Below are 14,211 nucleotides of genomic sequence, written 5' to 3'. Positions count from 1 at the left end.
GTCCAGCCAGCAGTACGGTCTCTGTGTGTGCGCATGTGTGAGCTCTTGATGTCCCCACAGGCACCCTCTCTTCCCGCTCCTGACGCTGCTGTTTGAGAAATGTGAACAGGCCACCCAGGGCTCTGAGTGCATCACGTCCGCCAGCTTTGACGTGGACATCGAGAACTTTGTCCACCAGCAGGAACAGGAGCACAAACCCTTCTTCAGTGATGACCCAGAACTGGACAATCTGGTAAAGACCCTTCATCCCGACCCCTGTCTAGAGCCTCCCTAACCTCTGCTCATCTCCCCTTAAAAACACCCTAGAAATGTTTCCTTCATTACTGTATTCAGTGAAAACTTTGGAGTTGTGAAGCATTCTACAGCTAAGAAACATGTCCAAGTTCTAAAACCAGGCCTTCTAGGCACAGGTGTTTGCTGCCTCGTTCTTCCCACCTTTGCTCACCATGGACCAAGCATCTGACTACTCCCCAGCTTGCAGTACAGGCAAGAGGAAAGGATGGCCCAGCAGCCAGAGGGTAGCTCAGAACAGCAGCTGTTCTGAGTCTGGGACTGTTCATGGAGAAGATGGTGGGGATGGGCTGTGGTGCAGAGGGTTGGATAACAAGCACTCCTAAATATGATAAGACAGATCTGGAGACACAGTCATGCTAGGAGGTCCAGCAGAGGTGACACAGTGGATTAGACTCCCAAACTATTTGTCACTCTGATCATCTCTATAACTTAAAAGACACAGTCTCAGTTAGGCGCTAGTGGCTCACGTCTGTAATACTAGCTACTCGGAAGGCTGAGATTTAAGGATTGCAGTTCAAAGCTAGTCCTGGCAAAAAAAAGTCAGTGAGATTCTTATCTCTGATAAACTACCCAGAAAAAGCCAGAAATGGCACTGTGGTCAAGTAATAGAGTACTAGCCTTGAGCAAAAGAAGCTCAGGGGCAGCTCACTTGAACTCATAGCCATGAGTTCAAGTCCCAGGATTCAGAAAAAAAAAAAAAGACACAGTCCCTGACCACACCAAAGAATTGTGATTCAATTCAGGGTGGGAACCTGTGAATCTGCAATTTCCATCTCCTGGGGAAACTTCCATCTTTAGTTAGATTTGGTGGTCTTTAGGTTATATAGAATCTGAAAATTCTCATCTAGACCAGCAATTCTTTGTTGCTGTTATTGCAATCCTAGGATTTGAACTTAGGGCTTTGTGTTTTGCTAGGCAAGTGCTGTATAACTTGGAGCACACCATAGTCTTATCCCCTGGGAATTCTGTGGTGGGAAAGTGTTAGAATGGCTGTTCTGTGAACCCTGATTAGTCCTCCTGGAATTATTAACCACAGCTCCTGATTTTAGTGGGGATGGATTGCCCAGATTATGCACGGTAAATTTGGAAACTCTGCAAAACTCTTTCACACACTGATTGATGATAATGCTGACCTCTTACACCCAGAATTTTAGGCAGTAGCTGCTCCCCAAAGGAGAACAGAATGAGAAAAGCAAATGTGGCTGGAAGAAGGAAGAAAGAAAAATAGAACTCACACATACACACACACACACACACACACACACACACACACACACACACACACACACACACACACACACACACACACACACACACAGGATGCATCTGCAGAACAGATGTAAATGACTTTGGTATTATTCTGGGCAGTGAATTATCCACACCACTGCTTCTCTCAGCATCAAACGTGGTACTTTATGGAGTCCAAAAGCGAGTGACTAGGAAAGCTCATGTGGCCCGGAAATTTGTGAAGGGCTGTGATGGGGCCATCATTTAGAGAGCAGGGCAGGCCTCAGGCAGAGGGTGAACACTGGCTGGCTGTCAGGCGTGTTAGCAGAGGCATTAACACCCCCAAATCTACCACTGCTGGGCCCTGGCATCTCCTTTTCCCCAACAGGGATTGAACAACCCACCACTGCTCAAGTGGTCAGCCCACCATCTCTGGAATTCCTTAGGAAAGCAGATTCTCCAGTTGGTTATTGTGAAGGGCAGGCAGGTCTGGCCTTGCCCTGCTGTTTGGCTAATCAGAATCAGACAAGTTAGGAAGCAGATTCTCAGAAACCCAGATTCAGGCAGCCACGAAAACGAAGCAGCCGTTTATGCAGGAGCTGGAATAGACCTAAGGGCTAGGGCTCTACTTGACACAGAAAGAGACTTATGTTGGTAAGGGAAGATCTAAAATTAGACCTAATCGTGTGAAGGAATTTAAACTTTAAGAGGTGGTAATGCTTGGGGACCAAACCTCACCTGCCCTGCCTACCCTCACGTAACATATGAGCTGTGGAAGGCCCACTGGAGACAATTTCCCATTCCAGCACAGCTTGAAAGAAAAACAAGAGTCCAGCTCCATGCTCCTTCTTGCCAGCCTGCCCAGGTGTCTCAGGGTTCTGATCACTTAAGTAACCAGATTTCTCCATTCAATCTAATGAGACTGGGTTGGTGTCTACCATGTGCTAGGCCTGACCTGAGGACGTTATGGAAACTTCAATGGCCTCAAGTATCTAGTGTCCCCTGGTCCTGTCTCAGGTGATGGGCCTAGGAATGGTCCAGCTGATGGAGTAATCTTTGGACCATCTATCTGTTCATACAGACCAGATTTTCCAAAGTAAGTTAGCTAAATGAATTAACAAGTTAAAGATTATTGATTGATTGATTGATTGATTGGGCAAATAGAAAATGTGAACAAGACCTAGAGACAAAAAGACCTGAACCTAGGGTCATCATTTATTGTCTGTGTGACCGTAATGGATGGGAGTCCCTTGAAGCTCAGTTTTCTCATCTGCAGAGATAACGCACCCATTTCATATGGTCATAAAAATTAATCCACGAGCTGGCTTATGGAATTGGCCTTTAAAAATACCTTGCATCTGAGGATTAATCTCAAATGCAAGGTGTTCCTGCTCTCTGACATCATCCCCTAGCCACTAGAAAGATGTGGCCAGGACTCTGAAACTTTTTGGGGGAGGAAGGGCCTAGGGAAATTAATGCCCTCTGCCACCCCTGCCCCTGGTCCTGTGTGGGGCAGGGGAGATGATGGCACAGGAATCATCATTAGAACAAGAATCATGTCGCCAGCACAACCGAGATGCACGTAATTAGAAATTAGAAAAAGGTCAGATCACGTTATTACCAGCTCAATCAGCTGCCGAGTGCCACAGCCAGTTAATTTGGCATCTGTATTTTTTACAACCCCGCACACGTAGCCCAACGGACTGTAACTCTTTCTCCGGACAGATATACTGCGCAGCCGAGCAGGGACATAAAATGAGGGACCCCAAGCAAATGAGCTGAGATAATTGAGAGATTTATTTTTTATATATGTGTGTGTCAGGGTGGCTTTCCTTTGCCCTTGAATATTGACTTTCATAGATGGGATTGTCAGGAGGGCACTCCGGTTCCCCTAAACTGTGATTCTCTCAAGATCCCCTCCCCATACCCAGAGCCTGGCCTCTCCAGCTCCTCTCTGCCCCTGCCCTGCTTTCTCCCACCCACTTAGCCCCACCCAGTCATACACTCCCAGGCTCCCCACAGTGTCCCAGAGCTGCTTTTCCAGACAAATCCCCATGAGAACAGCTGAGTCAGCGCTCCCAGACTTCCCTAGAGATTGGGGGGGGGGGCTCAGCTGTAGATTTCTGAGGGACCATCAATCCCTCCTTCTGCTGCATCACAGCTCCCCTACAGGGTAGAATATGGAATCATAAGATGCAGAGAAGCAAGTCTACCTGCCCCAACTTCCAGGCTCCCCGCCCTTACCCCACACTCCACTCCACCTTTTACTGCTTAGGATTTGGACAGCCACAAGATCTACAGAAGAGATGTGGCTTGTCAGGACCCGAACCTGATTTGTGTTCCTTCTGCAGTGGCTCCCCCTCCCTTCTCCCCCGGTGGCAATAAAACTCTCACTTGGAAACAAACTAGTGCCACCAATATCTTCCCTGGGTTCCCAAACTCTCACCCTTTTTACCTCCCTATTTCCACACCATCTGTGGCAGCTTTCCACCCTCCTGGTGACTAAGCTGGAATTTCCCAGTGGGGGTTCCCCAGAAAAAGGTCAGCCCCAATTCCTCCCCTCCCAGCACTCTCCAGACCTTTCTCACCTGGCCCCCAGATCCCCTCCTTGGACCCAGCAGCCTCTGACTGGCAGTTGGTTAAGTTTGTAAAATTTGCAAGTTCCCCAAACCCCTTTGAAAGGTAAAAGCTTTTTGTTTTATAAAATCTGATTTATGGGCCCTTGGTGCAGGGCCAAGGTTTTATATATTATGCAAGATTTCAAACTAAAGCTGTAAAACGTACGGTTTCAGTTTCATGCATGGAATTTTTTTATGTGTAAATTTTTTAACATTTATGGGCATGTTTTAATGAGGCTCTGGTTGTGGCTCCGGGGACAGATTATGGCTGCCGCCTGACCACAAAGCCACAGCTCCAAAATGGGGGCCTCCCTAGACCTCTGGGCCCCTTGGAAAAGGCAGAGCCAGAGTCTGGAGGCTGGGAATGAGGAGGCCGGAGAAGGATCCAGCCCAGGGCTCCAGGCCCACAGAGACCTCAGGCAGCCCTGTTGGGAGATTCATTCTCTGCAGCCTCAAACCAGGCTTTTTATTTTTTTATTCTTTAAACCTAGAAAAGAGCTAAAGATCTTACAGACACCAGGGAAGGGAAAGGAGATAAAAATAATCAATGCTGGTAATAATTAACATTTATAGAGTTCTTACCAGGTGCCAGGTACCAAGCTAAACACTTTACTTAAGCCTCTTTCCAAATCCACAAGGCATATATTAATAATATTATGCCCAATTTTCACTTGCCTAACATGCTTGAAGTCTTGGGTTCAATCTCCAGCATCAACTAACTAAACAAGCAGTTATACCTAAGAGTTGCATTTATTTGTTTATTTATTTATTTATTTATTTATTTATCTATTGGTGCTGGAGATCAACCCCAGGGCCTTGTACCTGCTAGGCAAGCTGGCTGCCACTGAGCCACAGTTCATAGGAGTCAAGGGTATTTTCCTACTTTACAGGTAGTTAACTGTTTAAGGTGTCACTGTGGAGCAGCAAAAGACTAAAGACAGCCTCCAAACTCCATTTTCTTTGGTTACCCTACTTTGCTATTTGATTCTCACAGTAGTCCCTTCGCTTAGATAGAAGAAGAAATGAAAGGCCCAGGATTCTCTAGACAATAAGGTGCATAGCTAGGACTTGAATCAAGTGGATCTAACTCCCCCAAATTCTGAGACTTTGTTCTCAAGACTCTCTATGGCTTCTCCAAATTCTGGGTTCGTGATTCAAGCAACCCGATATGACTTGTCATGCATGAAGCTTCCGTAAAATGTTCATTCAGTCCCATTCTGGCAGTCCTCCAGTCCCTCGGGTTCACCTTGCTTCCATGTTCCACTTTTTAGCCTAGTGACCCCACATTTCCAACTGGGTCAAGCCAAGCTTGCCCAGGCTGGAAAAATTCCTGATTAGATTTGAGTTTGGCTTCCCCAGTGACACACAGGAAATGTCAGAGCACATTAAGGAATGTGTGTTTATATAAACTCCTTCTTCTGTAAGTGAGGGAGAATAGTCCCAGCTTCTCAATTTGCAGAAGAGGAGAGGGGGGAGGGAGGAAGTCGCTCCCTTGGCAAAGAACTGAGCAGGTTATCTAATCTCTAAACCTCCATCTCCTAATCTCTAGAAGAGTGATTGACAACCTTGCCTGTATCCCTGTGGTGATGAAACTCAGACAAGATCATGGAGACAGAAACCTTTTGTAAATTGTAAAGTGCTGTGTATACAAATGTTTGGAAAGGCCACATCCTACCAAAGCAGCAGCCATTTAGAAAAGAACATTGAGGTGGAGAAGCCACATTGGCAAGAAGAATCCGCATATACTGAGGACCCTACTGTATGTCCAGAACATTTGCATACACCGTCTTTTCAGTGTGTAGGTATTACCATCATCCCAAATTGGACAGATAAAGTTTAAGCAACTTGTTCAAAGTGCCCAGACAGCAAATAATAGATTCAAGGCAGCATAACATGTAATTTCATTGAAAATAAGAAGCCCCTATCTTGGTATTTTCCTGGGACTATGGATTTTTATACAGTGCTGTGTCATGAAAATGTGAGGCTCCATCTTGCTTTGCTATTTTCAAGAGGACCTCTTAGAAGAAGGCTAGATTTGTGTGTGTGTGTGTGTGTGTGTGTGTGTGTGTGTGTGTGTGTGCTCGTGCGTGCATGCGTGCACAGGTGTATTCACTAGTACTGGGGCTTGATCTCAGGATCTGCAAACAGTCCCTTAGCTCAAAATTGACACTCTATCACTCATACCATATCTCTCCTTTCAACTTTTTGTTGGTTAATTAGAGATCAGACTCTAAAGGCTTTCTTTCCCTGGGCTGGCTTCCAGCTGGCTTCAGGATCTCAGCCTCCTGAGTAGCAAGGATTACATGCATGAGCTACTGGCACCTGAGGAAGGCTGGATCTTTATTTAGAAAGAGAAGGGGCTATGACATTGCTCAAGAAGCACTGTACTCATAGCCTGACTTATGGAATTGTAACCTCCTGTGCAACTCCTTAATAATAACAATAAAAAATAAGAAGAAGAAAAAAAAGAAGGAGGTAGAGAATCTGAAAGATAGAGCAAAACCTAGCAGAGAAATTAAGAACACATTCATCATCTCACCTGGTGATGATGTTAAATTAAATGGCATTGTTATTGCTCTGTAATAATTTTTATATGATCAAAGTCATTTAGAGATATTGTTAAATAAGTTGGGCACTGTTGGCTCACACTGTTGGCTACTCAGGAGGCTGAGATCTGAGGATCACAGTTCAAAGCCAGCCTGGGCAGGAAAGTCTATGACACTCATATCTCCAATTAACCACCAGAAAACCAGAAGTGGTGCTGTGGCTTAAAGTAGTAGAGCACTAGCCTTGAGCAAAAGAGCTCAAAAACAGCACCCATTGGGCTGGGAAGGTGGCTCAGTGGTAGAGCGCTTGCCTTGCATGCATGAGGCCCTGGGTTCGATTCCTCAGCACCACATAAGCAAAAAGAAAAAAAAAAAAACAGCACCCAGGCCCAGGGTTCAAGCCCCATAACCGACTAAAAAGAAAAACGAAGAAGAGATATTGTTAAATAAACCAGCACATTTTTTCTGATGTAGAGCCAAAAATCCAAATTTTAAACATACATGATAGAGGATGTGTTACTAAACACAAAGGGATGGAGGGAATTATTGAATAGAGAGTAGCAACAGGAAACGCCAATGAAACATTAGAAATTATTAAAAGGTATTTTTTAGACAAATCCATTTGCTTCCCTGAGACTTACAAAGCATTTTCATGTTGGTATCTGGTAGCCCTTGCTGTCTTGTGAGTCAGAAATATTTACCACCCCCACTTTACAAACGAAGAGACGGAGGCTGAGAAATAATAGAATTTGCCTATTGGCACCCAAAGAGCCCACAGTGGGCCTGGCTTCACAACTAGCCTGTCTGGCAGTAAGCCCTACAGGCTTTCTGCTAGAGAAGCAGTATACCCCACACACACAATTGAATGATATTACCCATCTTTTTCTCTAATATTGAAGAGGTCGTACATATTCATTGCCTCAGAGTACCATTATGATTTACTCTACCTTATTAAATCTTTAAACCAATTCTATTAGCCCATAAAAAACTAATCCTTCAGCTGCACTTTGTCAGACCCAAGATAGGTCCACTTTGACCACTGCACACAAGGTCTAATTTCAACACACTGCGCATGTTTTGCACTTAAGCAAAGCATTCTGGGTATTTTTTACTTTTTATTTCACGTATCTAAATTTTCTAATTTTTTGCTAATCAGTAAGTATTGGCTATGCACTTGAAATAAGCATACAGGGCTGTTTGTTCACTTTCTCTGTGTGAATATATTTGCATATATTTGTGTGTGAGGGTGTATTACTTCACAAGAAGATTTTAAAATAAATGAATCAATAGAATATTGATTTAAAATGCAGCACAGAAGGGCTGGAGATACTGTTTAGCAATATCTTGCAGAGCTTTCAAAGGGCCTTGGGTTGGATCACCAGCACTGGAAAAAACATCTTTAATGTCGCAAAGCTATTTGGTTTGCTAGAACCCTACATTCCCTGACACTGAGCTCCGCCCTCTCTTCCAACTCATCCACCCTTTACCTCAACATTTTCTCTGTCTACATGAATCCTTGGAGTCTGGCGTGGGTATACAATAATGTGCTTTCCTATCACATCCCAGCCATGTGACTTTTAAGGAAGAAAAACTCAGTATCTCTGACCTTGAGCTTCTTTACATATCAAATATGAACAATAAGGATACTGACCTGCAAAGGTGGTTGGCTGGAATAAATAGGGTGAGACACGGAATGGCTTGACCTGCCAATCCATAACAAAATGTTAGGCACTGCTATTGCTCCATCAACAAGTGTCTCTTAAGCACCTTACACTATTCAGAGAGGTATAAGGTATAAGCCAAAATCTTTGTGATGAAAATCAAGGCAAAAATTTAAACAAGAACAATTCTTTATTAAATACTTAATTTCACATTTTGTTCCAAATGATCCATACTGATGTCACCATTCTTACCTTACCTAGAACCATCCATTCTCTCTGTCTCTCCACAGGATGAGACTTGGTAGCTGAGCTCTGTATGAAGTCCTGCAACTCTGAAGTTTCTGTTTATGAGTAACAATGAGTCCAGTATTTCTGTGTGCCCATACTGGGGTTTGGACTCAGGGTCTCACGCTCTCACTTGGCTTTTTCATTCAAGGCTGCTGTGCGATCACTTTGAGGCACACCTCCACTTCCACAATTAGCCTAATTTAATACTCCAAAACCCCTTAATTAATGGAGCTCAGTCCTTGCCCACAAACCCAGCCTAGGGAATATGGGCTCTCAACTTGAAATGTCAACGAGACTCAGAGAAGGGCAAGACTCCTCCTGCCTGTAGCCACATGGCCCTATACACACCGCACAGCCAAAATTCTCAGGGAGAGATTTCCTTCCTTCCTTATTTTTTTTTAATACTGTCTGAACTCTTTCACAGGCATCAAGATGCTAACAAATGCTGGGAGAGTGGGATTAAACAAAGACCCCCATGTATTACCTGAGTCAACATAACTAAATATGGAAAAGCAATAAGGCTTCCTCCACATCTTTTTATCTTTAATTCTGATATAATTAGGAATTCGCATGCAGTTGTAAGAATTAATAAGGAGGGATCATGCGTCTCTCCTTGCATCACTGTTGCACAATTTCACCAACAGGAATGGCCTACTAAGACTTGACATTGGTCAAGATGCATCACACTCGTAAACTGACATGTTGAGTTGAAACCCCTTTGAACAACTGCTTAAAATATTTTTTAAAGGAATAGGCTATCAACTTTATTCAAATTTGCCTGTTTTACACACACACGTGTGTGTATACCTAGGTGTGCTGGATTCTATGCAAGCTGATCACATTTAGACACGCAGACATTGTCACAATCAGGGTACAGAGTCCCTTCCTCCCTCCCTCCTCCACTGTACCACCTCTCAGTCACTAGATTCCATCGCTATCATTTTTGTCCTTTCAAGAATGGTATATAAATGGCATTGTGTAGTTATTATAGGATTCTTTCAGACTGTTTTTTTGTTCTCTCAGCTCAACTGCCTTATGATACATCCACACTGTTGAATGTATCACTGGTTCATGCCTTTTAAAAAAATTGTATTTCATGGTATGGAATGTGGGTTATTTCTAGTGTGGGGCTATTAGACATAAAACTACTTTGAACATTCACATATGGGGATTTGGTGAATAAATGGACATATTTTATTGGGTGTCCATTTTTATTTCTCTGGAACAAGTGTACAAGAATGCAATGGCTGTGTCACGTGGTATGCATATACTTAATTTTGTAAGAAATTGCCATACTGTTTTCCATGGGTGTTGTACCATTTTACATCCCCACCAGCAGTGTATGAGTGACCTAGATTCTAGTTCCTCTCCAGCATGTGGGGTTAGCATTATTTTTTGTTGTAACTATACTTAGGGGTACACCGTGATATCTCATTGTGGTTTTAATTTGCATTTCTCTAATGGCTGATGACATTGAACATCTTTTCACGAGCTTATTTACCATCTGTACATCTCCTCAATAAAATGTCTGATCCTGTCTTTTGCCCTTGTTCTAATTAAGTTGCTCGTTATTTTGCTGTTTAGTTTTGGGAGTTCTTTATATCTTCTAAATACAGGTCTTTTGTCAAGTATGTGGTTTGTCAAAATTCTATCCCAATCCATAGTCTTTTTATTCTCTTCACAGAGTTTTGTTTTGTTTTGCTGCTGGTACTGAGGCTTGAACTCTGGACCTGGGCTCTGTCCCTTAGCCTTTTCACTCAAAGCTGGCACTCACCACTTAAGCCACAGCTCCACTTCTGGCTTTTTGCTGGCTAACTGGAGATCAAAGTTTCACGGACTTTCCTTCCCTGGACTGGCTTTGAACTGTGATCTTCAGCTCTTAGCTTCTTGAGTAGTTTGGTTTGCAGGCATGAGCCACTGGTACCAGGCTTTTCACGGGATCTTTTGAAGAGCAAAACTTTTTAATTTTGAAGAGTAAGATGTTTTCCATTCTAAATCGTGATTTTCATGTCAGGTCTAAGACTTCTTTGTTGAACCATAGTTTCTGAGGATTTTCTTTTTTTCCATTTTTTTCTTCTAAAAGGATTATCGTTTTATTTCTTACATCTAGGTCTCGGATTCATTTTGGGTCACTTTTTGTAGAAGATGTGAAATTTAACTTTGTTTGCTTTTATTTTGTTCTTGTTTATAGATATCTAATTCTTCATTACCACTTGAACAAACAAACCCCTGTTAAAAAGCAATTGGGCTTTATCATGCTCTAAAAGAATGTTTAGAGATTTTCTCCCTGTCACTACTTGGAATTTATCCTAAGGAAATAATATGGAACCCAGGGCAGAGGAGGACTTCACACTTATAAAATGTTTGGTGTAATCTTTTCTTGTGTGGTACTGGAGATTGAACCAAGTGTTCTACTCCTGAATTCAACCTCAACCTCTCTGTAACTCTGATTTTGAAAACTGAAAAATTGGATACATCTAAATGCCCAACAACAGATAATTGGTTAAGTAAGGCACACACATGGAATAATATGTATCACCTGAAAAAAATTACTAATTTTCACCCATTCAACAAATAATTTATTAGTACTAGAGATAACATGGTGGCCAAATTAGATGCCATCTCTGTCTTGGCAAAGCTCCCAGACCAAGAAAGACAATAAAGAAAACAATTCTGACATTAGAAAACTCCATTTGGTCAGCTAAGAAAAAAAAATCAGGAAACCGAAGTATAATAACAAGATTATTGAAAGTAGGTTAAATTAAAACTAAGAGCTGTGAGTCAAAACATAAGGTCCCTGAGCTCAATCTCCAATACTGAAGAAGGAGGGAAGGCAGGAAGGCAGGAAGGCAGGAAGGAAGGAAGGAAGGAAGGAAGGAAGGGAGGGAGGGAGGGATGGAGGGAGGGAGGGAGGGAAGAAAGGAGGGAGGGAGGGAGGGAGGAAGTTAAATTCTATACATACAGAAATCCTTCTTTCAGGGTGATTGGGTCAAAGATAGGATTCTTGTTTTGCTTTCTTTTTTAACCCTCTGCTTCCTGTACCTTCCCATCCTATTTTCTTTTCATGATAGTAACAAAGTGCAAACATCAATGCCAAAGTCACTTGTTGCCATGTTAGGGTTAAGAAGGTCCCCACAAAGAGGCAGAGGCCCAGCCGCACCAGTCCAAAGGGCACAGAAAGCACACCGTTGGTATCTGGTGCCTGCTAAAGCATACTGGATTATTCAGTCCGTCAGCAAGTATCAATGGAGTGTCCACCAGGCAGCCCACATCACATGAAGCGCTTAGAATACAAGTTTAAGAACAGACAGTCCCTGACCTCTGAGGCACTTACAAGAAACTCTGATCGCAATCTTCCTTCTGCTTGCTCAGTACTTCACACGTTAGAGTGAGCCATCGTGGACACCCCCTCCTCTGATCCCCTCAAAGAACCTGTAAAGTCGTCAGGGAGGGTATAATTATCCCCATTTGTCAGACACTAAGGCACAGAGAGCTTAAGCAAATCACCCAAGGTCACTCAGATAGTAAACTGGAGGCCAGAAGCTTGGGACCTGGCCTTCTATCTCTTAAGTTCAACGCTGTTCTCACGATGGCACAATTGCTTCAGAAACAGCTGTGATAACCGTGGGCTCAAAGCAAGCGAATAATCAGCAAAGAGGCCGTAAGGAGAATTTAAATCATGTGGATGAGAAAGCACAAGCAGGATGCAGGATAGCGACTCCTCTGTCTTTGCTGTGGTTGCGATCGAGGGGTCCCGGCGGGGAGGGGAAGTGAGATGTGGACACCTGGATTGACTGCTCCTCCCTCTCCCCAGATGGTGAAGGCAATCCAGGTCCTGAGGATCCACCTGCTGGAGTTGGAGAAAGTCAATGAACTCTGCAAGGACTTTTGCAACCGTTATATCACCTGCCTCAAAACCAAGATGCACAGTGATAACCTGCTCAGGAATGACCTTGGGGGGCCCTACTCCCCCAACCAGCCCTCCATAAACCTTCACTCACAGGTAATACATACAGTTTCCATTCTATGTTCTAAGCCAGGTGTGTGACCAAGGCAATTCAACTCACTGGATCCTTTCTCCATGACCCACTCTTACTATTAATTAATTCATGATTCCTTTATTAGTCCCAAACTGGCCTCCAACTCGCATTTCTCCTGCCTCAGCCTGGGTAGGGCTGGGATGATTATAGGTATGCACCACTATACCTGGCTAGCACAGTCCTTTCCATCTACAGATCCCACCACCAATTCCAGGGGCATCAGCCTTCTCTAGGACTGAAAAATTATAGAAATCATATCAGAGGGGGGAATGTCGAAAGAAATACCTGACTTCCCAGCCCAAGGTTTCCCAACAAAGCGAATGATCTCATGGTTAAGAATATGGAAAGCTGCCCAGAGGAGTAGCTGAGGATGAGATTCATCCTCCTGGCTTCTCTCAAGGGCTTGAATTGTGAACTCTGAATTCCTGAGAAGGAGGCTTTAGGGAAAGTGGTCCTTGTCCAAATCCTGCCCACCTAACAGATGGAGATAGCATCCAGAAGACTTTTCTCCCTGATGGTTCTCCAGTTTCTTACCCTGCCACTGGAGTTCTGCACTTCTGGTCTGCCAAGTTTCAGGGCCACTGCAAACGGCATGTCAGCTCCCCCCCCCACACACACACCTTCCAAGATGCATCCTTTTGAAATGCTCTCTTCACCCTCCAAACTGAAAAGGGAGGAAATGGTATCTGCGGCACATGGAAAAGAATGGAACTCCTCTCTAGTACAGAATGTCTTCCCAGAGTCTACCAACTGAGAAAGCTACCCGATTATTATTCCCACACTCACTGGTATCTATGTAAACCGTAGGATTACCATTTTCATCCCTTCTCACTGAGCTCCTGAGTCCAAACAATTCACATGAAGACCCCTGGAAAGCTCAACAGTGGCCTGCTTGTTAGGCAGCGCACTGTGGGATACAGGTAAACTTTATAAGAATGGATGGCTAGAAAGGATGCCTAGGAGGTGTGCCACTTTTAGCTCCACCCTGCAAGGACCTGGGGGTTGGTTGAGGGCAGGGAGAAGAACAGGCTAACCTGGACATGGCCAGCTGTGCCTTGCACATTGTGACAGCGTGAATCTCCAGAGATCCCTTCCATATCACACCAAACCCACCCTGGTGGCATCTCTATGGGACTGGAGAGTGAATACCTCACAGGACACTGGGCAAGAAGTTTATTTCTTCATTCTAGTGCTCGAAATCACCAAGTCACTTTATTACAGATCTAAAAACAGCAGCCCAGGCTTCTGCTTGCTAATATTCTCTTGAAATAGACTCATTCCTTCAGAGTCTTATTGTACTTTCCCTTATGATCAAAATTAGCAAGAAACTTGCATAAAAGAGGACAATAATTGCTCAACGAGCATCTCGTTTGTAATTTATTAGTTTCTATTATTGTGGGTTACCATGGTGACGCTGCGCAGCCCTGGTGACGGGAGAGATGGAAGATAGGAGCTGAGGAGGCTGCGAGGCCTCACCAAATGGAGATGCACATTTTTATCAGTAATTTTCATGAAAATAATAAGTAAGGAGTTAATG

At 43.8% G+C, this 14,211-nt stretch overlaps 1 protein-coding gene across 5 annotated transcripts in view; it reads left to right on the top strand.

Moving 5' to 3' along the window:
- LOC138821388 (homeobox protein PKNOX2) overlaps nucleotides 1-14,211 on the top strand; it is a 257,917-nt gene that overhangs the window by 212,466 nt on the left and 31,240 nt on the right. For all 5 annotated transcript variants that reach the window (XM_070013587.1, XM_070013588.1, XM_070013583.1 and 2 more), the window contains 2 exons: nucleotides 61-232; nucleotides 12,449-12,637. In XM_070013587.1, coding sequence (XP_069869688.1) covers nucleotides 61-232; nucleotides 12,449-12,637 — 361 coding nt within the window. The remainder of the gene's footprint in view (nucleotides 1-60; nucleotides 233-12,448; nucleotides 12,638-14,211) is intronic.

The sequence above is a fragment of the Dipodomys merriami genome, unplaced genomic scaffold (assembly GCF_024711535.1).
Source record: "Dipodomys merriami isolate MVZ:Mamm:240054 unplaced genomic scaffold, mDipMer1.0.p SCAF_91, whole genome shotgun sequence".
Lineage (NCBI taxonomy): Eukaryota > Metazoa > Chordata > Mammalia > Rodentia > Heteromyidae > Dipodomys > Dipodomys merriami.
The sequence above is the reverse complement of the archived record's forward strand: the minus strand, read 5'-3'. Positions and strand labels throughout refer to the sequence as shown.